The sequence below is a fragment of the Actinia tenebrosa genome, unplaced genomic scaffold (assembly GCF_029948245.1).
Source record: "Actinia tenebrosa isolate PJP-AT-01 unplaced genomic scaffold, QUT_ActTen_1.0 PGA_scaffold2__45_contigs__length_23673736, whole genome shotgun sequence".
In the NCBI taxonomy this organism is placed as follows: Eukaryota; Metazoa; Cnidaria; class Anthozoa; order Actiniaria; family Actiniidae; genus Actinia; species Actinia tenebrosa.
In genome coordinates, this window is record NW_028292579.1 from 19,371,733 (window position 1) to 19,399,697 (window position 27,965).

Below are 27,965 nucleotides of genomic sequence, written 5' to 3' on the forward strand. Positions count from 1 at the left end.
AAACAAAATTTCTATAAAGGCCACTCGTGTGTTTGTAATCCTATGACGTACTTCGTTAACCCTAGTCTCTCTCAATCACCTGCACTGCGAGTATCCCATCTAGACACAACCCTTCTAAAAATCCATAAACGAAAAACGATTTTGCGCTGACATAAAAAAATATCAAATCATAAACGAATTCAGGCAACTCCTGTAGAGAACGACCGCCTAAACAACGAGAAAATGGATAAAAGGGATTAAAAAAACTCTAGCGGGGTCAAGAGAGCCATGCAAAAGTGTTGAAAATGTACCAAAATGCCAAAATATATTTGAAATACTATTAACGAGAAGGTTTGTGATGGAGTACGTTAATTCCTGGGTTAATTATTCGAGTCTTTCTCGGTGTAGCAAACTTTATTGTATTCTGGGTTATTTTTAGTCCCCCCCCCCCCCCCCCTGCGTATAAATGTTTGTCAAAGGAGTGACGGAACGAGTGAGTATGCGTTCAAAGCCATCAGCGTCACAATCAAGATTTTTGAGTTTGCTGTAAATGCTTTGCGCTGCCGTACAACGGTTCAGCACTCGATGTCTGGAAGTGTGGTCCTTTTTAATGAATCAAAAAGTAAAAATCAAAAAATCATGCTTCCATAGCAAATAAACTTTCTAATAAATTAATTTACTATGATGCACGTTACGTTTAGTTTTACTAAACGCATACCATATGGAAAGGAGTGAGTATGCAGGTGTTCAAAGGCATCAGCGTCACAATGAAATACTTGGAGTTTGCTGGTCATAGCAAGAGGTTAATCATCTAAGGTCTAGGGGCCGACTAACCTCTCCCTTAGGCTTCGGCCGAGCTTCCTGATTAGTCTGTAAATCTTCGGATAGCGGTGTTGGGGGCGAAATCTCCGGTGTAGCCGTAAATGCTTCGCGCTGCCATACGACGGTTCAACACTGGAAGTATGGTGCCAAATGAATCAAAAAATGAAAATTCCAAAATCCTGTTTCCATAGCATGTGTCAATTATGTCTATTTATAAAATAACTGTTATAAGTGTCGCGTTCTGATTGGTTTGGAGCGCGTGCTTTATGAGAGCACATTGCACGCGCGCGCACTTTCCGTTGCGTCATTCCTATCTATTATTGTAATTTGTATTTTATAAAAGAAATAAAAAACTTGCTTGCTGTGTTGTGTGCAGTCATAAAGCACTTGGGGGATGGCAGAACACTCGAGAAGTGTCGAGAAGCACTCCGCTACTGTGCGAACGAAGAAAAAAACGAAGACAAAGGCGAAAAAGACCAGTTTCGAATCCCAAATTACCGCTGTGTTTCTTGAGTACAGACTCATTTGCACAGGGTTAGCCTCGAGTTTGTGCAGAATATTCACGTGCTCCAGTCAAGGTCCGTCGAGTTTCAAAATGTTTGTATTGTTGAAGTTGTGCATTCTTTACTTTTCTGTTGGTTTTTGTGAATATTTAAACACTGATACGAGGCTAACCCTGTGCAGATGAGTCTGTAATCAAGGAACACAGCGGTAATTTGGGATTCGAAACTGGTCTTTTTCGCCTTTGTCTTCGTTTTTATGACGTCACGACTGCGCTGCGCTATTTTTTTTTTTTTTTTTTCCACAGCTTTATTTGGGAAAACTAATATTACAATGTATTGAATAGAAAAAAAACAAAACAAAAAACTAACAGTTACCCAGAAAGGAAGGTCACGAACGGGACACGAGACCCATGCAAGGTGACCACCTCATGAATTGTTGAAATAATTAAACATAAAAATATATGCAAAAAATATATGCAAAAAATATAACATTGTACGTACAAATAAAAATAAGAATGGAAAAATAACTTCATTAAGATAAAACTAGTGTACTTTATGAGGTTAACCTCTATGGATGTGAGAAGTTAATTGATATTCTATGGTTATTATATGATGGAACAATCGGGAAAATATGTGGAGATAAAACTGATTTTCCTATTGAAGCAAGGACCAGACAAGGTGGTGTGGAAAGTCCTCCAGTATTCAATTGGTTCTTTGACTGGGTACTCAAGGTCGCTGCCCGTGAAATTGACCAACGCTTTCCAAATGGATGGGGAATACCATTTACATATACAATCGCTAATGCATGTCATCAACGGAGTACTGGACGAATGAATGGTGTGGAGATAATTAAATGGCTTTTATATGCTGATGATGTTGTTGTGCTGTCAAAAGATCTTACTGATCTACAGGAGATACTGGAAATTATCCATGGGACATGCTTAAGATATGGGCTTGAGTTAAGTTTTAAGAAAACCAAAACACAGGTATTTCATGATGCGCAGCTTATGGAAAAGAAGAGCTTATTAAATATATCAGGACATGATATTGAAAATGTAAAAGAGTTCAAGTATCTTGGTCATATGTTTTATAGTGATCAGAAGGAAAGTTTTGTCGATAACAGAATACTAAGTGCAACAGGAAAATTCCACGAGCTCAAGAACGTCCTTACAGATCATAAAGTATCTATGAATACACGCAGAAAACTCTTGGAATCCTGTATCAGATCCAGACTTACTTACTGTACTGAGGCTGAACTACCAAATGAAGATGAACTGAAAAAGCTTGAATCCTGTTGGTTTGGTCTACTAAGAAGAATGGTACGGAATGGCTGGGAAAGGAAAATGAATAGTGACGGAGAAGAAACGTTTGCCTTTAAATATAGGAACTTAGACCTGGAGAGAATAGTGGGAACCCTGGCACTTCGTGATTTTATATACATACGCTACTTGAAGTACATTGCACATGTTTGTAGAAGACCAAATTCAAATTTAACGAAACAGTTGCTGTTTGCAATTCCATCTGCTAAATATGTTAGAGATCCATGGATCAAAATTAGTCAACTACTTAATGTTGATAAACACCAAGCTAAGAAATCTACACAAGACAGAAAAGTTCTAAAAGGACTACTACATCAGAACTTTGGCTCTGTGTAGACTATATAGTCCCTGCTGATCAACTTATAGTTGGAAATAGCGGAATGACACTGATACTGATACTGATGACAGGGACATTCTCGAGAAGCAGACCAGTCAATATCAAAAACAGAATCAAGTAAAGAAAAGTAACGTACTGAAATGTGGTTTTTAAAAGTAAAGTGGCTTGAAATGTTTGTTATGCTAACGAGGAAAAACGTAAACAATCAGCCTATTGTCTTATTGAATGTCTCTTTTTAACTTATGATTGTTAGATGATGTTATTGATTTTCGTTTGTTGTCAATGATTGTCAATTGCGCGCGCGTGTTTAAATGTTCACTGTCGTCCTTGATTGTCGAATGATACTATTGTTTGTTCGTTGATCATCAACGAATGCTATTGAACGTTACTAATAATACACATGCAATTAAAAGGCGTCCGTTTAATAACGGCATAATGCCCAGTTTGGCACATAATATGCCAAAAAAACTTGACGATGGGAACTTTTGCCCGCATGAACGCTCTTAAGTGTGAGCTTGTTTGCAGCAAGCCACTGATGAACTTTGGATAGATCAAATTAATTGAAGCAACTTGCAAATGTTATGCTATGTGAATGCGTGCATGTAATTTAACACCCTTCGGGATGCAAGACGTTCAGCACACAAAAGGAATTCACATTCCGTACGATCTTTTCGAATTCGGTCTTCTATTGTTTAAAGCGAAAATAAATGTCCTTTTGGCGTAAACGAACAGCAAAAGGTGTACTATGTTTCTAGTTATGCTTATATCTATGCTTATGTTGAAGTGCCAAACCAGCAGAGATATTTTATTGAGTCACAGGTGTCCAAGCGTGGTCCCTTTCATACGTCACTCATTTTGAAGAGGCTAGGACAACCTCGCGTCGAATGTAAAATACTTGTATCGGTATTAACTTCGTGACTAAGAGGTCCGTTATCAGCTATGGTATTTCACTGTTCTCGCCGAAGATGGTGTTGGCTGTTTAACACAAGAATGAGAAAACCGATTTTTATCCTAGTTTGTGGTTGGCTTTTCATTGCTATTTTTACCTTTTCATTGCTATCTTTACCTTCTACCAAATCAATAAACCGTAGCAATTCTAAGAACTGCTCGTATTTTCGAAAATTTGTTGGAACTTCTGCAAATGGACCGACCAAGTTTCCACTTGTTATCCCACACGTTGAACCAAATATTTCATGTGAAGACAGGAAGCTTTTTATTGCTGTGTTTGTGAACTCGGCATCTGCTGATGAGCAACATCTGCTTCGACGAATGGCTATCAGAAAGACTTGGGGAGCTTCTAGTGAAATACAACCTAGATGGAGAGTGTTTTTCGCTTTGGGAATCAGCAAAAATACCGCCGTTGATCTTAAAATCCGACGGGAAGCATTAAAGTACAACGATATACTCATTGGTAACTTTACCGACACCTACAAGAACGTGGTGATTAAGACTTTTATGTCTCATTATTGGGCGTACTTCAGATTGAATTGTGAATATATTCTCAAGGCCGACGATGACGTGTATATCCGAGTTCCAAGGCTGGTGGAATGGTTGGCAGGTCCAGCCGAATTGCCAACGAGGTTTTATGGAGGATATTTGCATGAGATATTGACTGTTGTTCGCGATCCAAGATTGCAGTGGTATCTTCCCAAAGAGGTTTATAACGAGACAAATTTTCCTCCATTTTCGCAGGGATCATTTCAAGTCGTCTCCACTGACATGCTTCCTAGTTACTTCCACTATACTCAGTTCATCAGGAAACCTTTCCATACAGATGATGCATATTTTGGTGTTATGGCTAGAGACCTTGGTTTATCTGCCAGGCAAATTCCAGGGTTTCGCTTCTCTCTTCCAAAAACAGACGAAGAGCTCCTAGCTGTCATTGCATTTGGTCATCAGGTTGAAGTTACAGGGATGTTGAAGTACTACCTTAGATACGAACTTCTAGCCATAATTCCACCTGTCTATCAGATGGAGTAGTAAGTTGCACGATAATAATAATAATAATAATAATAATAATAATAGTAATAATAATAATAATAACTTTATTGAGTTTTTTTACCGAAATACCATCGTAAATTGGTAATTTACAATTGGCTACTTGAATCGAATACAAAATGTGACAAATGACAAAAAGAAAAAGAAAAGAAAACAAAGATATTATATCTGTAACACTATATGAAAAAAACAAACAAACAAACAAACAAAAACAAAAATGAAGACAATTAATACTGCATTAACTCTCTTCCATTCTTTGTTCCTGCAGCAGAAAATATAATACGACGATGATCTAATAGCAATATTTAATAATAATAATAATAATAATAATAATAATAATAATAATAATAATAAAGCGGTATTAAGCTGCACAGTGAACATTGCAAGAACATTCAAATTAATCACATCTTAAGGACATTTCACACATTCTAAGTATTTAAACTGCATCTTAAGAACATTACAGTTAATTTAAATTAAGTAAATCTTATGAACTTTTTTTTAAAGTGAGTACCATCTTAAAGAGCACTATACGATAAACATTCAAAAACTACTATTAGAAATAAGTAATATGTACAGTATGAGTGGCCGTGTTGTATCAGATATACAATCACGAGGAGTAGCCGACTAAACTAAAAAAATATATATTATGGCTATAATATGACAGCAAGTAAACCCGGAAAGCCATGAATCAAAGATCACAATGAACATGAAAAAATGACGTAGACGTTGCTATGACAACATCAGAACCCTTGGTGCCATCAAAAATGTTTATTTCAAAAATCATAACTCAGGAACCAAATGGTGAAATTTATTAAAAACAAGAATATTTAAACTTTGTATCGTAATCTTCTTTTTGACAAAAAAAGAAAAAATTCTGTAAGAGGGAATTCGTAAAAATCGATAAAATTTGTTTGGGTAACTGTCATTCTGAGCCCGGTCGTGCGAAGCCTGGATAGCGATATCCGGCGGATAAATCTTATCCAGTGGATAAATCGATGCTGTTATCCAATAAATTTATCCACTGGATAAGATTTATCCGTCGGATAGCGCTATCCAGGCTTCGTGCAATCGGGCCAAGAGCTTTATCTAGGAAAATTTCTATAGCTTGTCCTATCGAAAATCAGGAGAAAACGTTTTTTAAAGTGAGGTGTACTAAAGAGCTCACCTCGTCGGTCGACAACAACGCTCTCGTTTGTTCCACACGGTTAAGTTCGGGAGAATATTTGCATAAGGACACCTTCAATGCCATTGTGTTTATGTCGAAGTTTATAACTTTGTGGCCCAGAGCGATATTGAATTAATTATTTCTAGCGGGGTTGTTAAACTTCAACTGTAATTTTTGGTTAGAGCACATGAAGTAAAACCATGAAATAAAAACAAAGTTGATACCGATAAATAGTACTTATTTAGTGACTAAACAGTTGCTATCACTCAACCAAAACATACATTAGACAAAAGGCACAAATGGTCTTTTGTGTATATTTCTTTTTGTACAATGAATGTTGTGGTTGAGATATAGCAACTGTTAGTCACTAAGGCGCCGTCCACACGTGTCCGGAAATTTTTGTATCCGCAATTTTTTTTCGGATACGAAAATATTCGCGTCCACACGCAGCGTATTCGAATCGTTTTCGAATCGTTTTCACTGTCCACACGAATCCGGACATTTTTTGATCCGCCCTGATGCACGTTAGTGCCTAGTCCCTTTGACGGATAGTTTTTCTTATTGAGCATGCGCTAAATCGTGTTTACGTCAGCGTATTCCAATCTCGTACCCAGAGCCTGCGTTTTTTCTGGCCTGCGGCGAAGAACGAGGTCTCTGGCATAATCCATTTTTTGAGACTTCCGGTATAAGAGCGTATACGTTAAAAGACTTGCAAAAAATAAAAAAATATGTTCCCGATTTCTAATTCTTATTTTGATCGGAAGTAAACACAGAACTCTGTTTGAAAGCAGGTTTGAAAGCATGATTTTCATTGATTATGTTTCACTTCCGGAAAGCTGCGCATGCGCCAAAAATGGATTATGCCAGAGCCCTCGTTTTTCGCCGCAGGCCGAAAGAAACGCAGGCTCTGGGTACGAGATTGAGCGTATTCGAAAATTTGCGGATACGACCGTCCACACGTATCCGTATTCGGAGCGTATTCGAAAATTTCCACTCTGGAGACCGTTTTCGAAAATTTCCGGATACGGATACAAAAATTTCCGGACACGTGTGGACGCAACCCGTATCCGCAAAAAAAAAAAAAAAAAAAAAAAAAAAAAAAAATTCCGGATACACAAATTTGCGAAACTTGTGGATGGGGCCTAAATAGCTACTACAGTCGACTCTCTTTGAACGACCACTTTCGAAAGCGACCATCTCCCATAAGCGACCACTTTTTGAATTTCCCGTTTTGTTCCCCATATAAACTCTGTAAAAAAAACCTCTCGTAAGCGACCGCGACCACCTTTGGGGTTAAAATTTTGGAATTTTTCAATGTTTTTTCTCTCCCGTAAGCGACCACCCAAGAGCCAGTAATGGTGACATATCCGCTTTAACAATAAAAAATTTAAGAACATAGAATCATCGGGTATTGAAAACCCGACGAAATATTTACAATTACACTACTGTAAACATATAGCACATTCAAAATTTTGATTAAAACAGTTTAATCGTTAATACAGTAGTTTTTACACGTGAGTTACAAAATTATAAAGGGTTTGGGCTTCCTGTGTTGGGATTCCCATTGTTTGGGCTTCCTGTGTTAGCTCTCGTAAGCGACCATCTCCCGTAAGCGACCACTTTCTCCTGGCCCCGAGGTGGTCGCTTACGGGAGAGTCGACTGTATTTGTCAGTATCAACTTTTTTTTCATTTCATGGTTTTACTACATGCGCTGTAACGTTTTAAATGTTTTCAACAATGTAAATAGGTATCGGAAGTTCTCCTCGGGGAACCTAATAAAAACTATTTTATTGTCAACAAACGAAAAACAACCACAACAACAATTAAGCCTCAGATAGCACTAAAACGTTGCCAGGATGTTTTATAAAGGATGTTTTATTGCAATTCATTGAAAGAAATGCTTTATTTTATAAGTCTCATACAGTCTCTTATGAAACTTGCACATGAACATTGTTTGGGCTGCCTGTGCCTCTACGTACCAGCCTTTTTTAAATAACTATATATATAAACAGGTGGAAGAAGCGAATAATGTTTTTTCCTCTGATTTCATTTTCGCCTTACAGCTTTATCTAAGATTTTCTCTCGTGGTCAATATTAATCAATTATGGAATTTTTCAATTAAGTTATTTATATACATTAATTAAGCCAACCCAAGTTGTCACTACCCACCCCTAGTCTCCCCCACAGGCGCTTTCAGTGTCGTCACGCTACTCAGGGGAGATAGCGTTGCGTGAAGACACTGAAAGCGGCTGTGGGGGAGACTAACCCACCCCTGACCCAGTGAGGTTGCAAAAATAAATAATAATTTTCATTCTAAATACCACCAAACCCATCATGATCGGGCTTTCTGTGGTTATGGGGTTGTAGGGGGACTGGATAGGCTAGCCCGTGAGAAACTCCTTATTGGTAAGCATTCCATCTCATCTTCGAGGCTTTTCTCCAGAAGTCGAATATGTTCTGTGAAAAAATATATTTATAAAATAACTGTTATGAATGTCGCGTTCTGATTGGTTTGGAGCGCGTGCTTTATGAGAGCACATTGCACGCGCGCGCACTTTCCGTTGCGTCATTCCTATCTATTATTGTAATTTGTATTTTATTAAAAAAAAAAACAAACTTGCTTGCTGTACTGTGTGCAGTCATAAAGCACTTGGGGGTTGGCAGAACACTCGAGAAGTGTCCAGAAGCCCTCCCTACGCGTCGTGCTTCTCCTAACACTTCTCTCGTGTTATGCCAACCCCCTCGTGCTTTATGACAGCACACAGCACGCGCGCGCGTTTTCTATTTCTTCAATAGAAGTACATGAGAAGGGGTGAGTTCATTATAGCCTTTTGTCGTAGCACCGCTTACGGGGATTTCTCCGTGTTGCGTACACGGGGGGCAGAGAGGGACCATTATCTTTCATTGTTTACTTAAATGTCTTGTCGCTCCGCCATCTTGTTTTTATTAACTACCGCTGTATATAAATATGAGTAAGCTTGAGCCCGTCAGATACCGCTGTACGTCAAGCATCCGCAATCCGAGCTAACGGACAGCGCGCGGTATCTGACGGCCTCAAATTACTCAGATTACGTACAGTGGTAAAGACTTTCCCTCCCTCTGCAAAACCCAACACGGCAACATTCCAATTCGAGCTGTAAGTTAGTCATACCATGACTTAGATCAGCCCAGAGGTTGTTTCAGGGTTCAATCTGTGAGTTAGCCGTGCCCTGACTTATATCAACCCTGACGTTGTTTCAGGGTTCTATCAGTGTGAGTTAGCCCTGACTTAGATCAGCCCAGAGGTTGTTTCAGGGTTCCATCTGTGAGTTAGCCATGCCCTGACTTAGATCAACCCAGATGTTGTTTTAGGGTTCAATCTGTGAGCTAGTCATGCCATGACTTAGATCAGCCCATGAATTGTTTCAGGATAACAGCGATTGATAAAACGCACCCTTTTCAAAATTGTCTCGCATGCTAGGCTAAAATGGAAATACAAAAGTATCGCACAAAGTCCATTGAGAAGAAGTGTGATTTCTTCCGCATTTTCATGTTAGCCTCGCGCACATTCACGATACTTTTGAGAAAGGTCCATTGATTGTATGGTTGCTTTGATTCTTCTATGTACGTACTTACCTTTATCTAGCTCGCCTATTGTGCTCATCTTGTGCATGAATTGTAAGCACATATCTCTATCAAGCCCAAATGCTTTCATATTACTGACAAATGTCCTGTGGAAAAGTAAGATATGCTTCTGTCATTTGGTATGTTACACATAGTTCCATGACGTCATAGCCGCCATCTTGGTCAAATACACCTCTAGCTTCTTTGTTTGTTGTGCACATGGAGTTGATTCTTTCATGTGTAAATATTTTAACATGTTCGTCATGAAAGAACAATTCTCATGGGAATGTCATGTGTCAATTTGCATACGAAGCTAAAAAGGACTATTTAACAAAAGACTTGTCAATGAACTCTTTTGTTCTGTAAACCAACATGGCCGCTGTGTCTTTTGTTATTTCACTCCCTTTGGAATGATTGAAAACCAGCAAAGGTCTTCACATGGAAACCATTTTTATTCTGTGGTCTACATTTCGCGTGACAGCACACGTGAAAAAATACAGTATACTGCCGCATTGCGCTTTTTCAAAAAAACGTTGCTGGAATGGAATGCTCCATGCAACGAAGACGCAATCGTTGTCAAAAGTAGAAAACAGACCCTGTAGAAAATTTATAGAATTTAAGTTATTCTTACCCTAGTTTTCCAAAAAGGCTATTTTTGTCACACTCTTGGTAATCTAGCTGTTCTTGTGACGACCAACTGTCCCATTCTTGACTGAAAAACAGAAAACAAGAATTTCATGATCGTGATGAAAACGACTCACGTGCGTTAAGGGAAGATTACACGGAGCAATTTTATCTGCAACTTGTTTCGAAACGGCGTTGCGTCACAATTTGCATGTGGCATTGCAGCGTGTAACCTACAGCGCAATTTGAAAAATGTTGCGAGACAAGCCGCACTAATCGTTACGAAAAGTAGAATTCGCTTCTACTTTTGGCAACGGTTGCGTCTCCAATGCACCGTGTAAACACTCTTGCAACTTGTGTCGCAGGGGGGTGGGGGGTAGGTGTTTGGGGGGGGGGGGGAGTTGTTTGGGGGGGGGGGGGAGGTTAGGGGGGCGGCCTCGTGGTGTAACCTCTAAATCCGCCTCTGGGGTTCGAAAATGCGAAAAACCAACTGAGTCGCCTCTCATGCTTTACCTTGATATGACTGGAACTTGTTTTTCGCAGTGAAGGGCATCAAAGAATGCTGCATTCCAGTAACGCATCGATTGCCTGCATAACACACAACGACAATTTACGTCATTCATTTGGGCATCTGATAGCGATGCTTAATATCGCATTGAGCTGTTCCACGACAGCGCTACATACTACCACTACCAGAATCCCTTGCAAACTTTATTTTCTTCAATTCATTAGGGAATGAGGGAATATATCATGCGAGCAGAATCTTCCTTTTATCGTCTCCACGGACGAGAGAAGGAAAGGAGACTCTGCAGAAGTCGTGGAGTAATTCTTTCTCTCGCGCGGGGGAAATTAAAGGAGACTCTGCTAGTCGGGGAATACCGATTTGAATAAGAAAGAAGATTCGCGAAGCAATCAGTTAATGGTAATAAAATCATGCTATCATGCCCTTAAAAATAAAACTGTCCACTTCAGAGATATGCCTCGCTTGTCGCGCACACCTTTCAATGCGAAGTTTCTAATTCATTCACTCAAAACAGTGTCAGATGTAAATCATGCGTCAGTAGCAGTTGTCAATTGATGTCAGTAAAAGATCCTATTTAGGCAAGAATATCGAGACACGCAATATTTAAAGAATACAAAACGCGCGCGCATGTCTTTGTACTGTAATATAAGCACGCTGGGAGCTGAATAGTACTAGAGAAGCAAACTTAGGAACACGCGCAAGAGGCGTAGCAGCGTTTCTTTTGCTTTTTTTATTATTTAAACATATTTTATCGAAACATTAACCCCAAGAGCGTAACGCTCATCGAGGGGGTCTATGTCTTAATTATATTACAAATATATAGTTATAGTTATGTGGACGAAAGAAAATATATACATATAGGAACAACGAGTATAAAGAAACGAAAGTGTAAGTAATATGGGTGGCGTAAATTTAAATTAAGGTATACCAGTTAAAAGTGAGAAGCAGTTAATTACAAAAAGCATTCTAAATGAATACTAATTATAATCCGAAGCGCTTTCTTTTGCTTCTCGAGTGCTGTTAAGTTCCCACAGTGTTTATGTTACAATACAGCGAAATGCGCGCGCGTTTATAAAATGTTTTTAACGATTTTACGCGACCGTGTCATTGCCCTGATATAAAATGGAACCAGCCAATCAGCGCGCACTTCGTATCTAAGCAGATACAATAACGGCTTTAGAAAAACCATCCACCGCGAATTATCTAAGATTCGTGCCAAGGTTACTCACCATATGGGCTGACTTCTAAGGTAGGCCGAGAGGAATTCCCTTTGAGGCGTATCTACCTCATCTCCTAAGAAAACCACAAAGCAATTTTAGTTATGATGCTTTAAACTTGGATGTCATGGGTACAATGCTGTCAAGAAGCGTCGCGCCCTCGGATATTGGACGCACGGGTAAGATGCCGCCAGTGAAGCTAACAGCACACAATATAAACCTAACTCTCAAATTTCCGGAAATTTTTTTGTCTCGCGCTGTTCATCGATTTACTACTATTTCGGCACTTTCTTGGTGTTGCAGGGCACCTGGGCCATGAAGACAATCATACAATAGCCGAGGACAATGAGTTTGGAGCTAAACAATACCCTGCAATACAATAACCCTAACCCAGAATACAATAAAGTTTGCTACACCAAGAAAGACCCATTATTTCAAAAACCGTGTGCTAAACAATAGGTTCCGATTCTGAGGGGATTGGAATTTTGTTTGTCCCCCAGATCGAGCTGCTTTGACGTCATATGCAAGGGGTCTATAGCGGCTCAATTAACCAATCTGAACGAACGATGTATATTTAGCAATATACCAAATTGTGTACAGAGTAACTAATTTTTATATACAATAATTCAATAAAAACAAACAAACAGAAACTTTTAGTTTGCGTGACAAATTCACGCAAAACTTTTAGGCCATACTTCGTTGCCTTTTTAGTATTGATAGGAATGGCATTTACTTTCATTTTTTCAATTTCCTCATCGGAAATTGTAGCAAAACGATTGCCGGCAGATGCCATTTTGTTGCCGACTCAATATTCCGAGATTCACAGGTGAATATCGTACAATATTCACCTCCAATTAACCAATGAGCGCGCGCGTTCTTAGGAAGTACACAAGTTGGTATATGCCAAATATGTCATCTTGGAGGTATTTCGTCTAAAGCAGTCCAAAAATGCATTTTCATACGAACTCGACAAAGTTGTATCCCTAAACCTGGGAATGACTAATAACTGTCCATGAATACTTTTATCGTAGAAAAATAGAAAATGGTTTCAAAGTTACCGAGGTTGAACTCATGGTAAAACGTGAAACACATATTCATCAAGTTTTTGGCTGGGACGTAGTCATCTGCTTGATGACACCTGTAGGAAAAAAGAATCTCGTTCAGTAATCTTTAGAAGACCTTTCCAAATAGGTGTATACTAATTGCCTTTATAAAATACCTGTTATGAATCTCGTGTTCTGATTTGCTGGGGGTGCGTGAGTTATGAGAGCACACAGCACGCTCGCGCGCTTTCTATTTTGTCATTCGTATCCAAAATCATGGTTTCTCTAATTTTTTTTTTTTAAGAAATAAAAAAGTTGTTTGCTATGTGTAGTTATAAACAGGGTTCATGCTTGAGGTAATTACTTAAAATTCAAGGACTATTCAAGGAGTATACAAGGACCCAAAAATGAATTTTCAAGGAGTATGTTCAGCTAACTATGCTAAGGTTTTACATGGTGGTTGCATATGGCTGACTTTCAGATTTTCCAATCTTTCTGACTAGATCTATTTCAGAACCATGCAAGTAATGATCAAAGCGAAAATTCAAGGAGTTTTCAAGGAGTTTCGCTAAAATCGTTAAATTCAGGGGCTTTTCAAGTGCCATTGAAAACGTGAATTAAATTCAAGGAGTTTTCAAGGAGTTTAAGGAGTAGCACGAACCCTGTATAAAGCACTTGGGGATTAGCAGAGCAGCGGAGAAGTGTTGAGAAGTTCTCTCGTCTACGCGTCGTGCTTCTCCTAACACTTCTCTTGTGTTCTACCGATCCCCACGTGCATTAAAACTGCACACAGCAGTTTTCTATATCTTCAATACTGGATCACATCATTCTAAGTCAAAATTTCCTTGTTTAAAAGTTTAAGAAACAAGCTCAGTGGTATGGTTGATAATTGATTATCCAGATTTCACTAAAATTACCTAAAACTAAAGATTATTCTTTCTCATTAAATATACATTACTCTTTACAATTTCTTAATAATAAATGACCAACAGTTTCTCCTTTTAAAAACGTGGCTTCTTAAAACTATTACCCCATTCACACCAAGGCTTAAACATGTTTTAAAGTGGTTTAACTAAACAGGTTTGGAAAATTATCTACGAACACTGCACAATCTTTGGTGAAATAATGCATGTATAAGCTATCCTTTGTCTTGCTCTGATAATATTTTAGAAAGTTTTACATTATAGAGTGACCACAGTAAATCCGTGAAATACTAATTAATAAATAGTACAAAATAGTGTTAATTAAACAATAGAAAACAATGGAATTTGCATGAAATTGTGCTATTTAGTATTACTAAAGTTTCACGGATTTACTGTGGTCACTCTATTGTGGGTTTCTAGTTTCTCAATTTTTTTCCTAATGAAAACATAGTTTAACTAAACACGTTTAGGTGTGAATGGGGTATATGCTTCTCTTGTTACTCTACATCATATTTATTAATAATGAACTTCTTTTTCTCCTCTTTGTTCGTCTATGCTTTCATTGGCAATTTACCTCAACAATTTACGCTAAATTTATAAATGAATAACTTATATTCTCCATTCTTTATTGTTACAACACACTTATTTTAATCGCAATCGCGTTCTCGATTGTCCTAAAAAATCTTCGTTCTAAGTACTTGAACACTCGAGCGATCAATCACAATGAGCCACTTGCCAAAACTAAAGCCTTCTCATCTTTACATCTGTGATCAACTACAGCAAGATTCAGCCAACATGGAACAGCATTCATCTTATCTCCCTGGCGTTAAAGGATACCATGAAATACAACTGAAAGATGATGGTCTTGGGAAATATAAAATCGCCCATAATGTGGTGAGTATGTTGTTGTAGTTTCAGTCCTACGGCATCTTAGACCCGCAAAAGTAGTTTTGTTCATTAAATATAATGTAAAGTTTACTAAACTTCTATAGTTTTAAGTAACAGTCCACGGAATTAATAAGAGCTTAACGTATTTTCCAAATGTATTGTTGGTAAATCATCCACTTTCTGAAAAATTCTGTTCAGTACAATATTTATGAAGTGAAAATTTTCTTTTGTAGTGTGCAATTTCTATAAACTAAATTAACAATGCATTAGAAAATTTTTTGACATAGAAATATAGCGGGGGAAAATCATGTATATTTAAGATTTTTGTTGTTGGTATTTCCCTTCTGTTCTATTGGGATAATTTCATGGAAATAGTAAAAACAATTGCGGGAGTTGCCAAATAAACATGTCGCTTTATCAGTTATACGATGGGTGTGCTAAGCGAGGGACGGGAAATTGGCAGTAAACTTTTTAAGAATGGTCGTAGCCCTCCTCCTTTTACTCAGTAAGAAATTTAAGACCATAGGAAACAGCTTCTGTCAAAATAAAAAGATTTGACCCTGTAATAAAGTTTATTTTAAGTTCATAAACCAAAACGTCTTATGAATGGCACTTTAGTGGTTTCCGTTATAAGGAATGTGAATGGAATTTGCGGGAAGCCATTTCAGAATTCTGTTCCATTGCACTAATGAAAAAATACAATTACTTCCACAGGAAACAAAAGATAGCTCCCGATATCCCAAAACATCAGTAAGTACATTCTATTCCTCTTTGCGGGAGTTGACTGGAAAGAGGGTCTCCATGGGAACGACAGAGAGAGAGAGAAAGGGGAACAAAGGCTGCGTTTAAACCGTATCGGGCGATTTTTTAACTGGTTAATCTACTTTTTAGGGTACTCTGTGATCCTTGAAATTTGTTACATGAAAAAGGGTAGGAAAACAGTTAATTTAGCATTTTCAAAGGTCTAAAAAGTAGTATTTTTTAAATCTCAAAATAATTTTGCAGGAGGGAAAAAGAAGCCTTAACAGCATTACCCAAAAGAAAGTAAGTGATTGCTTTACTAGTAGCCATTTTAGCTAGGGAGGGGTGGGGTAGGATTGAATGGTAGGGAATTCTTCACCAATAAATTAATTTTGCGAATTTTGAAAAGAGCACGAAATTGCCAAAGGGTCGCGAAAATAAACTGATTTCGGGATTTTGAGAAAACCGTGAAATTAAAGAGACGCGAAAATGAATTGATTTCGCGATTTTCGGGATTTTGAGAAAACCGTGAAATTAAAGTGTCGCGAAAATGAACTGATTTCGCGATTTTCGGGATTTTGAGAAAACCGTGAAATTAAAAGTGTCGCGAAAATGAGCTGATTTCGGGATTTTCGGGATTTTGAGAAAACCGTGAAATTAAAGTGTCGCGAAAATGAACTGATTTCGCGATTTTCGGGATTTTGAGAAAACCTTGAAATTAAAGAGTCGCAAAAATAAGTTTTGCAAAAACCCTTTCTCGAAAATAGAGTCATGATGTCATCATTCCTCTTATTTGTCAATTATTAAAGAAAAATCAAATTTAATGACCATTTAAAACCAGGAATAATATATTTTTACTTTTGAATCAGTAAAGCACTGAAAACTATTGATCCAGATAAACATCGAATGATTACAAAGTGACGCGAATTATTTACTTTTAGTTGTAACGTTAGTAAAAGGGTAAAATTAGTTGATTAAAGAACTTCTGTATTTGGAGGGAAAAAAATGATTTATTTAATTGGGTCACGAAATTAAAGCGACTTTATAGAATATGATTTTTTCGCAAAGTCGCAACATTTAAGTGTTTGCGAAAATGTTATGTAAGAAGGTAATATTCATTTCCCGTATATCTAAAATAATAGAGAGTTTTAGATTGACTTACTTTCCTTCCCGCAAACGGCAAACGTGACCGCGTTTTCATAGTTTTCGTGTATTTTACTTTACTTTTTACAAACCTTCTCACCAAAAATACTCTTTTGTTTTTCTACTACTTGGACTTTTTTGCGATTCTTTTTCAGTAATTTAAAAGAATTTTTTACTGGTCAACTGACGTTTCACGTTTGCCGTGAACGTAAATCTAAAACTCTCTAATAAATTATACTTAGAATATGATTTTTTTGCAAAGTCGCAAAATTCAAGTGTTTGAGAAAATGTTATTATATCTAAGATAATAAGTTATACTTACTCAAATAATACTACGGCGAAGAACTGTATTAGTCTGTAAAACGTTATCTCATCAACACTCTTGCAATACACTCGCTAAAACAGTCAAAAGGTCGTAAATAAGTAAAATTAATAGCTAGATAAATTCATCAATTTAGAGTTATTACAACTTGAAATATATATGAACTTGACCAAAAAAATATAAATTGTAATTGTGGGTTAAAAAATAGTTTTACCTGGGCATCAATGTGCTTAGCAAATGAAAGTCGACCACAGGAATGCTAGAAGTAATATGAAAACACAGATTCAATCATTGGGGATGGATTCAAGGATTTTCAGGGAGGGGTGCACCCCTTAGAATCAAAGGGGAAAAAACATTATTTCGTATTGGTTATCTTTAAAGTAGGGGCACAAAGTCAAACCACGGAGAGGTGCACACCCTCTGTACCCCTCCTCTGGTTCCTCCCCTAATCATTTTTTGGGTCACTGACGGTCTTTATAGGTTGATATTTAGTTATACTCCTGGTTTTAAGAAACTTCCCCAACGAAGATATAAGCTGGTTATATACCTTATGCCTCAGTGTATATGAGATATATTAACTCTTGGCTTTGCCTGGGGTTGATATATCTCATATCCACTGAGGAATAAGGTATATATAACCTTTACATAACAGTGTCGTAGCCTGAGTCAGGGACCGCGGAGCAGTTTTTTGATTGGGGGGGCTCAATAGTGACATTGTATGGCAAGGTGGGGGAGCTGAGTTTAGTGAAAATGTATTAAAATTTCACAAAAAGTGGGGGGGCTAAAGGCTCCCCCAGCACCCCTGGTTCCGCCGTCCCTATGAGTACCAGAGTTGGTTGGGCGAGCACACATGTTTTGGCGCAAAAATTCCAGCCAATCCAAAGGTAGCCCAACAAAACAGAAAACAAGGAAAATTGAAGCTTTTATAGTCAAACTTTTTTTGGAAGGGGGGAGGGGGGAGGGGGGCACCCCACCTTGCTACGCCAAAGCCAGTTGACATTGAAGAAAAAAACAAGCTTTAAGATGGGATCAATAAGTAGATTTCAAAGCAATGTTGTAACTTATTTCTTACTTGACAAACAACTCCAAATTTTGCTTTTAATTCTTGAGATATTTCTTCACTGTATAAAAAAACATGTACACACGTCTTACAATGTGAGTAAAAAGAACAAGGAGAGACAAGGAGAGAGAGGAAAGTAGTAAAAATAGTACACAAAAAATGGGTCCTTACTCCCCTAGCCTACTAGGCAGATGCCCTTAAGTTCGTCACACAGCGAAAAGAGAAACGTAACGTGCATTATTCATGACAGCCCTGATAAATCAGGTCAGAAATAAATACTGAATCTTCCCCAAGGCTTTGTTAGAATACTGGCCGGTCAAAGGTTATGTCTGGCCAAAATTGGCACTTGTCCAGCCAAATGTTCATTAAAGGCCATTCCTCTTGACCAGTCACATTGGATGGCCACATATTGGTCCAATATGTCTGGTCACTATGCATGGTTTCAATCCTTTTTAAGTTACTATTATTGCTATGTCACACAAGCTCAACAAACTAGCTAAAATGTCACAGAATTTAAAATTCTAAGTGTAGAAATTGATTAACTGTTTTGTGAGAAATTTAAAAGAAATTTGCCTCTTATACCTCGTTATACTACTATTTAAAACAAATACTGTGTACTTCTTTCTGAGACAAGTTTTTGATTTCACTTAGAAAACAGATGCAATGGTGACAGTGGTGCATATTGGTTCAATATTGCTATTGTCTAAGTTGGAACCATGAATTTTTTAACATCATTAATATAATTTTAATTTTTGGCAGTTATTTACTGTTTCATCTAGTAGCAATGGTTAATCATAAAAAAGGCAAGCTGACTGTTTACCCTTTTCTGTGTGTTTTTGAACTACGTATATACTGCTGTATATAACTACTTATTACTATTTCTGAAAATAGCATATTAAACAATATATGGATCGACAGAAATAAATATTTATAAACTAATTTAGATAACTGCATTTATATTGGTTATTATAACCTCAAGAATAATTAAATAAAATCTAGTCTTTTGTCTTTTTCTTTTTCTTACCTTGATATGAATATTTTATGGACAAAATCTTGGATAAACTCGTCACTTTCTCGTTCAAAGAGCTCGCACTCATCTTCATAATCCTCTGAGAAATCTAGTGAAAGACAGCAACTTAGATGTAACATGAACAGAAGTATAAAGACTTGGAATATATGTATACGGTAATCAGTAAACCTATTCCTTGAGAATTTTCATTGTTTGCTTTGGTAATCAATGAAACCAGTTTTTGCATAAAATTAAAGTTTTCAACATAATATATTGGATTTAAATAGCCATTTATTTTTATTTCGATTAGTAAGACAACAGTTTCCTAGGAACAGCTAGTGGTTGCCTGGAAACAAGGAACCCTTAAAAAATATTAAATCACTATAATGAACCATATCACTCTTACCTTTTAAATTTTAAATAAGTAAAAACATTTAGAAAACTAAGGCATTATGTATGCAGACAGTAGTGAGTGTGGAGTTAATGACAATGTTCTGGTTTTAAAACAAATGTATAAATTAGATTATGACACGATTTTGAAGGTCTTCGTCACTCTGGGTACATGCAGCGAACTCTTTCTCTTTACCTCTTCAAACATTATACGTAATTCTTTGGCACACTTTTTAAGTTTCTTTTTATTTTGAATTTACTCTTACTGTATATTTTTGGTACTATGACTTTACCTTTTTTTCCTCGCATGGTTATCGTTAATAATGTTTGAAAACTTTGAGTAGCTTGTAGTGCTTGTTATCTAGTTATTCAATTCAACATTTTCGTCTGCAATAAGATTTCTCCCGATATTAATCCTGCAGCTGTATAAACTACTTCTCGCCATTTCTGAGATAAGTTTGACAACTGGTATGTTCAGCGAGCAAACAAAAACATGTTCAACTGAAGAGCACTACACCACACGCACCACACGTCATAGTTTTTCACTTCTAAACCAAACTACATTATGCATCATACTTAACTTATGGAAGTAAAATATAAAAGTTTGACAAAGAAAAATTTTGCTAAACAATTCGACTTTTTCGCTGTTCGAAGGCATTCTTACGCAACAGAAAACACCGCATTGCTCTTACTCAGTAGGCAAGAATTTCCAATTTGTTATAACCAAGTTTAATATACGTATCATTTAACTCATCAATTATTTCTAAGCTCCAGGAACATTATTTCAAAGGATGGACATGTGATGTGGTTATATAAAACAAATGGTGATCATTCAAAATATATTAAAATCGAAGCAGTAAACCCAAAATATTTCTAATTCAGTTTAAAAAATTAAGTTAATACCTTGGTCACTTGAGCTACAGGAACTTTCCATCGTATAAGTTGGTTTACAGATCCTAAACTTTGATATCCTTCATCACCGGAATGACTTCCATGTTATTTTTAAATGAATGTGTGGTCTGTTGTTTATGAGAGCTGTATCTCTCGATTTTACACTCCGATCTCTCCCCCCTACATCTATTGTATCACTCGAGCAACACACCATGCAGAGAGGTATGTTGTTCATTCGTCCTGAATTCAAACAGGTGATTAAATCCTGATAATACCTACGTGACAACATTAGTTTTGCATATTAATTTTACCCTCTCACTCAAGGTAGAGGCTATTTCGCGAGACTCAAAACGACATCCCGAAAATGACGTCACCTTCGTGTTCCCGACGGAATGATTGTCTCGATAGTGAAGCTACCGGAAATCATGCCATGTTGAAGTCGTGTTGAAGTCGTGTTGAAGCCGTTTGTTGAGTGTTTGAACGTGTAAATCGTGATTAATTTTAAAATAAAAATAAGAATCTTTCAATAATGTCGTACCTTCTGTTATTAAAATCGTTTTCTAGCCATTAATTGAAAGAAGAAACAATGTCAGCCTGATTCATGCGAAGTAATGTAAACAAAGTTATGAACACTATTTCGCGTGAAGGAAATTGACAACCGGAAGTAAATATGATGGATGGTCCTTTTGGTGGAAATTTCAGAAATTTGCCGGGAAATGTGGTAAAAATCTTGATGGAGATGGACTATATTTTGAATCATTTGAATAACTTCACATCTCTGGAGACAAATTTTCAGTGGCAAATCTAAGTGGGGGGGGGGGGGGGGGTTTGGGAGTTGCGACCACCCCTATGAGAGCCATCGTGATTTTTTATTATCATAATTTTTCATGACAACACCAACAGCATTGCGAGTTTTATTAAAACAGGGGTGCTGGGCACATTTTGCTCGCCTTTTTTTCTATACGCCGTGTGTGGGACCTGAAACAACCATGCTCGCCTGCAGCAAATAATTGTCTCCCTAACCCTTTGGTCTGCTATATCTCTTTACCACCTCAATCAATGCTACGACCCTCCCCCCCCCCCCCCTTGAAAAAATCCTGGATTCGCCCCTGATTTTGGTTATGTTTCGAATGAGCTTGAAGCCTTAGAGGTGTTTAGACAATTTGAAACTGCTACAACAAGTAAATTCTGTGTGTTCTACTGCAAGAATTTTGCAAGAAAAGGTATGTTGGCATTTTTAATAAAAAAATACTAAGCTCTCTCCATGATCATTTCTCCTTCCCTCTACCCTCCTCCTCCCAGAGTCCCCGGAAAAAATTCAAGAGAACAATTATTCTAATTTATAAGGTCACAACTATGACTACTGTAGTAATAAATGATTTTTATAGTATATATGTATTAACTTTTTTTCTTTATAAGATGTTATGACATTATATACACATGGCATGGATCACAGAGACATTCTGTAGTATTTGTTAATAGCATGTTGCTTAACCTGGAAAATGAAATGAAAAATTCTAAAAGAATTTGCATTACACCAAAAGTGAAAGAACAGAAAGAGAAAAATGAAAGAAATAAGTTGAATTTGGTGTGAAATGTGATTGTCCGGGTGAGTGTAGCCTTGAAAAAGACTGTAGTTGGTGGTGACTGACATTTCCACAACCTGAGTGTAAGTCATCTTCAGAGTCCAATGAGAAAATGAGACATAGTCGATAGGAATATTTATCTGTAACAAGTAATAAAACAAGTAATAAAAATAGAATTAATTGAATGATTTATCAATCTATCTACATGTGAAAGATATTTATTAAATCTTTTTTTTATAAAAATAAAACCAAAACAAATGTTCGGAAAAATCAACAATTTCTAGCAGAATAGAGTTTGATGGCACACCATCTGTGATAAATGGCATAAAAGGTCTATGGCTGTCATCATGGTATTGACAGAAACAAGGCTGATAAAAGGCAATATCTTGAAAAGATGCAGGTACTTAAGTTATGAATAGAAACAAGTCAATGTCTCTCTTAACTATCTCTCTAAAGAAATCTATCCACACTTTTGCAGGACAATGGTGATCATTTTTCATTTAAAAAGTGAAGATTTCTGGTTCAAAATACTAAAAGGTTTGGCTGCCCTGCCCTACTTCAGACTATGAGGTAGTTTTGATACTAGTTATGATGAACAATTAACAAAATAACATTGTGTAGTACCAGAAACTATCCATGCCCCTCTCCTCACACACACACATAGGGATGTTGAATTTCTGAGGGGCGGGGCTGGATCAAAGAAGAAGCTCAAAAAACCATACCCTCTTCATCGCATCATCCCCGTATAGTCCATTTATAGGAGTACCACCCCACCCTCCCACTCCAGGCATCCAAGAATAGGAGCCTGTAAGCGCCTACATGCCTACGAGCCTATGCGCCTACATTATTGCATCATCAACTTGAGTTACACACTGAAATTTGGGTTTTCGCTGCCGCAAATCAAAAATATGAAAGTTACCGACTGATTAGGTTTGATTGACGACAGCGAAAAAAAACAAATTTCAGCGTGCAACCCGGAGCACCGAGGTCGCATGTTTATGAAAATAGATGTAAATCGATTAAAAAAACTGAAGTCTAAAAGGATATAGTTTCGAGGTACAGTTGTGAATTTTAAGAGAAAATTTGAGCTTAAAAAAGCTTGTCATTTTGGAACTCGCGATGTAACGTCCAAAGTTTAAAACAACTATTTCGTGAGTCCCAAAATGACACAATAATAAAACATTGTTACGATTTTGCAAACAATTGCTGTTAAAATACTTTGCCTAAAACTTCACCTTTATTTTTGTACGGAACTTGGAGGTAGTCCTCATGTAAGAAAAGAAAAGCTATAAGAAAAGCACAGAGAAAGGTAGTAGAAACGCATCGGCGTCATCTTGTTTGTTGTTGGTCACGTCACGAGTCGGTACGACGGAGCGAATCCGTCGGGAACACGAAGGTGACGTCATTTTCGGGATGTCGTTTTGAGTCTCGCGAAATAGCCTCTACCCTCACTCAAGAGCAACACATCCCACAATGCCGTTCAGGAATCTTCTGGAATTTGGATATCCCCATGTATGACGTAAACAACTCTCAAATGCCGTCACAAACTTATTATATTTTATGGTTAAAGTCGTAAAAGAAAAAAATCTAGACTTGAATTCTTTTACATACACATATTTATATATTTTTATATATTATTTTTTATATATTTTAAGTCGGTTCCGAATTCTGAATACTTTAAAGGTATTTCCGAATTTGTTACGGAAATTGTTCGGAATATTGATTTGGTCGCCATTCGACCGTAAAAAGTTCTTAAATAATTTGAATAAAAAAACCTTAGCCATAAGTCACGACTACGAAACCAAACAGAGGAATTATACACATGTCGGACATTCTCCTACTAGTTCAAATCCATATTGCTCCTTTTTTGTCAGTTTTTCAAAGATACTCCGTAATGTTTCCGAAAATGTTACGGAATGTCATCGATTATTATATATTCAGAAAAAAGTTACTTCAACAAGATCATAATGTTAAAAGTGAAATTAGTTAAGCGCCTGAGCAGCAGTAATGTAGGCTTTGGTTTTTGTTAAAAGTTTTTGAAACGAGATTATTTTGAGCAAGTTTTCCGAAAATGCTACGAGATTTTATTGATTTATTATCGATTAGCAAGTCAGAAATCCCAGAATTCTTTGTGTGTATGAAAACCTCCTGGCAACGTCAGTAATACACAGTCAAGCAAGAAATAAAGATGGTTGGTTTGAATTTTGACTTCCAGTAGACGTTGATTTAACCTTTAAAAAGAAACCACAACGACCTAGCAAAGCTCTAATGACCTTTCTTGATATTTGCAGTCTGAAGTAGAAGAAACTCTAAAGAGAATTCAGTCCCACAAGGGTGTTATTGGGATAATCATTGTCAACCAAGAAGGTAGGGCATCTTGTATCTCATTGTTTTGTTTTATTTTGGCTTAACAAATTAATGAAAAATCTTGACTTTGCTTGCTCATGACCTCAGTTTGTGTTTATTTTAGGTATTCCTATTCGTACGACCCTTGATAACTCGACTACAGTGCAGTATGCTGGTTTGATTCATCAACTAACAGCCAAAGCACGAAGTACTGTTCGAGATATCGACCCTCAGGTATTCAATATTAAACAATCGCTAACCATTTTTTAAACAAGCTTAGAGCACACTTCAATTCAGCATTAAGCTTTAAGACGCAAGCCTTTGAGCATTAGTGGTTGGGGAAGCGAAGCGATTGAACAAGAATAAATACCATATAAAAGGTAGCAGTTCTTAAACAACACAAGCTAGCTATGTTGGTCGAGGTATAACACTCAGCCTTATGTGCTGTCAGTGCCCATATAATTTTTTTAATGCTCCAATATGTTGAGAGTTCTTGAATAGTGATTGCTAACCAATACTAGCCACCATCTCTTAGCTTTTTGCATATTTAAGTACCTATCTTACATTATCGTGGCAACGTCAATGTAGCGAAGGAGGTGCAATGTGTTTATTATGATTGACATCTCAGATAGAGAAAACAAAAGCACTTGCATGTGTTTAAGGGAATCAAGGGGGTATAGTTGCCTCTTACCTGTAGGGTCTTGGGTGTGATTTGTAGCCTTGACAACATGTGAGTAGATTTTGTTGAGGTGTAGTTGCCTCTTACCTGTAGGGTCTTGGGTGTGATTCGTAGCCTTGACAACACATTAGTAAATTTTGTTGTGTCTCTCCTTTGATTCGAGGGTTTTTCTCAGGTCCTTTTGTAGAGGGAGGAACACAGGAGAACCCAATAAAACCCTCAAAGTACAGGAGAGAACCAAATAGTAATTGTACTCAATACAATATCAAGCCCGTGGGGCTTCAAACCCGGGTTGCATTCATGAGAACCAAGCGCTTGTTTTGCATTTAGTATGTTTGTGGGGAGGAGGCATCAGTACATTCGTCATGGACATGACAACCTTAAAGCCTGGTTTTCACTAGCGATGCAAGAGCAAGAACAAGCACAAGCACAAGTAGTGAAAATGAGACACAAGCACAAAAGGTTTTTACTAGTACAACCAAGTGGAAGAGCAAGAAAAGGATTTTTTTGATTGCTCTTGCGCTTGCATCATCGTGGTTTTCACTATGAAAAAAAGGTCTCTTGCCTTTGCTTCTGCACTTGTGCTTGAGTCGCTAGTGAAAACCAGGCTTAAGTAAACTTAAATTACTGCACATGATCATCCAGCCAATCAGAGTGCTCAGACAAGGTGCCAGTAAATATTCATGCATGTAGTTATGATTCATATTCCATTGAATATGATTATACACCATGGAAAATAAAAAGAACCTGTCTCTTAATTTTGATTCCAGAATGATCTTACATTCCTGAGGATTCGTTCTAAAAAACACGAAATCATGGTGGCACCTGGTAAGTGCAATAAATAAAGCTCCTGTTTCATAAAAGGAGGTTGTTTTGAATATACTGTTACTATGGATGTCAGCGAACTGCTGAACCTGATTAAATAAAAAACAATGTATAGTTCCGGAAATTATCTATACCCCCATGGAGGAATTTTTTTAACCTACCCCCCCACTGCCAGAAATTCCAATTTTCTCCCCTACAAACTCTTTGATTTTGTTCTTTCTCTGGCCCCCCTACTCATCAGAAATCCCAAATTCCTCTGTTGGGTGGGGTGTTTCTGGAACTACATGATCGTACAAAACCATCCAAAGAAGTAATATGTGATTTTGTTTTTAATTTCAGACAAAGAGTACTTCCTGATTGTAATCCAAAACCCCAATGTCCAGTAACCACTTTTCCAATAAATTGTAAAATATTTGTATGTAATCGTTTGATTCTGGAAAAATAATTATGTTGTATATATACTATGATATTATAGCATATCTGATGGTTTATATGGTTGGACATTACTTGTTTACTCCGTTTACACTTTCCTTTAGTCTAAAGTGTTTGACCCTTTTGGGTAGATGTAGCATGAACACTGATTTAGTCTGTAAAACAAAATATGATTGCCTTACCTTCCATAGGATTTTTGGCGTACTAACAAAGGGGCTCTTGTACTGTAGTTCATAATTGCAGAAAATAAACAAAATATTGATGTGCATGTCAATTTGATGTTGTCCATTGCTCTTACTTTTGCGACATAGCTGCAAGGTACAGTAGACACCCACTGGTGTCTTTACAGTAGACACACATGCAGTAGACACTCACTCACTGTTATAACAGGACAAAAAAATTACAGCTGAGCATCAGACAAAGTCCGACCAGAATACTGGAACTTGTCTGGCCAAATCTTTGCCTTGCCAAAAACAAGGTACAACTGAGCTAAAACTTATTTGGCCGCTCGTCATGACTAGCCATTATTTTGAAGCTCTGGGTAATATTAACACACCAACATCATTGCCATTGAATCAGTCATTATTCAATAGATGAAATTCCAATAGTGGATTTAAATGTGTATATATTAGATATTTGCGCTTTACAATTTAATAAATTATTATTGATGATGATTATTATTACGCTGGTCAAACACAAACAGCTGAAAAATAATTGTCACTTCAGCTATTGAACAAAATATGTGGAATGTAGGCCATCCCTACTACCAAAATTTTAGTGATCTACCTAATTATGATATCTATATATTTTGAATTTTAAGGGAGCATCCATAATTTATCAATAAGTGGGGCTATAGGGATTGTGTAGTTCCAAAAATTATCCGTACCCCCATCCCCAGAGGAATTTGGAATTTTGGGGGTAGGGGTCTGGGAAAAATCCTCCATGAAAGGGGGGGGGGATGGTATGGATAATTTCTAGAACTTCACATTTTGTATTTTCTGGTGATCCCCCAAAAGCTATAAACCTTTAGTTGATACAAAACATAATGACCCTCTATCAATCCAACAGAAAGAAACAATTTAGATACTTTGTAGATTCACCTGTAGAGTTGACGGAGACCAACAAGATTTTTCTTCTAAATGGAAATGTCAGATGTTTATGATGCTTCCCCCTCTTTTTGAGTCTTTAGATCAAAAGGTATATTTTCTCGGGCTTACCCCTAAGTTTTTTTGCAGGAGAATATTGGTGCCCTCCTCAAAACCTCCATAGGCCCTCCAATAGATAAATAATGGATGCTACCTAGGTAAGTTTCATACTTTGTAGTCTTGTCATGGAATAACAATCTATGGAACCATATTTTTCCATCACTGCGTATTCTTAGCACAAACTCTGCAATTACCGTAAATCCAGCATTCCAGTCATCCTAGGTGACACATATTTAAAATAAATATCAGACTAAAAAATTCAAATTTTGACCTAGATGACAGATTGTTGGGCATATTTCTTCTTTAGATCTCGCACTAATAACTTAAGTACTAAAGTAAAACTGTAGAGTTATTCTCCAACACTGGCTGAGCTTTAAGGATGGTTAACTCC

General features: G+C 37.2%; 4 protein-coding genes and 1 long non-coding RNA gene across 5 annotated transcripts; 3 read left to right on the plus strand and 2 right to left on the minus strand.

Moving 5' to 3' along the window:
• The first annotated feature begins 2,134 nt into the window (after positions 1 to 2,134).
• Positions 2,135 to 2,959, plus strand: LOC148909521 (uncharacterized). The gene has a single exon (XM_089034163.1). It carries the CDS (start codon positions 2,135 to 2,137, stop codon positions 2,957 to 2,959), a length of 825 nt encoding a protein of 274 aa, XP_088890289.1.
• Positions 2,960 to 3,840: 881 nt separating this feature from the next.
• Positions 3,841 to 5,233, plus strand: LOC116296902 (beta-1,3-galactosyltransferase 1-like). The gene has a single exon (XM_031705012.2). It carries the CDS (start codon positions 3,900 to 3,902, stop codon positions 4,938 to 4,940), a length of 1,041 nt encoding a protein of 346 aa, XP_031560872.1. The 5' UTR covers positions 3,841 to 3,899; the 3' UTR covers positions 4,941 to 5,233.
• A 3,244-nt stretch (positions 5,234 to 8,477) lies between these two features.
• LOC116296896 (uncharacterized protein KIAA0513) lies at positions 8,478 to 14,169 on the minus strand. The gene is made up of 7 exons (XM_089034164.1): positions 14,165 to 14,169; positions 13,150 to 13,229; positions 12,104 to 12,167; positions 10,865 to 10,939; positions 10,359 to 10,439; positions 9,740 to 9,834; positions 8,478 to 8,581 (listed from the first exon to the last, which is right to left on the minus strand). The coding sequence occupies exons 1-7, from the start codon at positions 14,167 to 14,169 to the stop codon at positions 8,478 to 8,480; spliced, it is 504 nt and encodes a 167-aa protein (XP_088890290.1).
• Positions 14,170 to 14,765: 596 nt separating this feature from the next.
• LOC116296897 (dynein light chain roadblock-type 2) lies at positions 14,766 to 26,643 on the plus strand. The gene is made up of 5 exons (XM_089034165.1): positions 14,766 to 14,951; positions 24,379 to 24,454; positions 24,558 to 24,667; positions 25,883 to 25,940; positions 26,277 to 26,643. The coding sequence occupies exons 1-5, from the start codon at positions 14,781 to 14,783 to the stop codon at positions 26,321 to 26,323; spliced, it is 462 nt and encodes a 153-aa protein (XP_088890291.1). The 5' UTR covers positions 14,766 to 14,780; the 3' UTR covers positions 26,324 to 26,643.
• Positions 21,868 to 23,527, minus strand: LOC148909522 (uncharacterized). Its single transcript, XR_016120427.1, has 2 exons — positions 23,323 to 23,527; positions 21,868 to 22,227 (listed from the first exon to the last, which is right to left on the minus strand). It is a non-coding gene; the product is annotated as an uncharacterized LOC148909522 (long non-coding RNA).
• Positions 26,644 to 27,965: the final 1,322 nt, after the last annotated feature.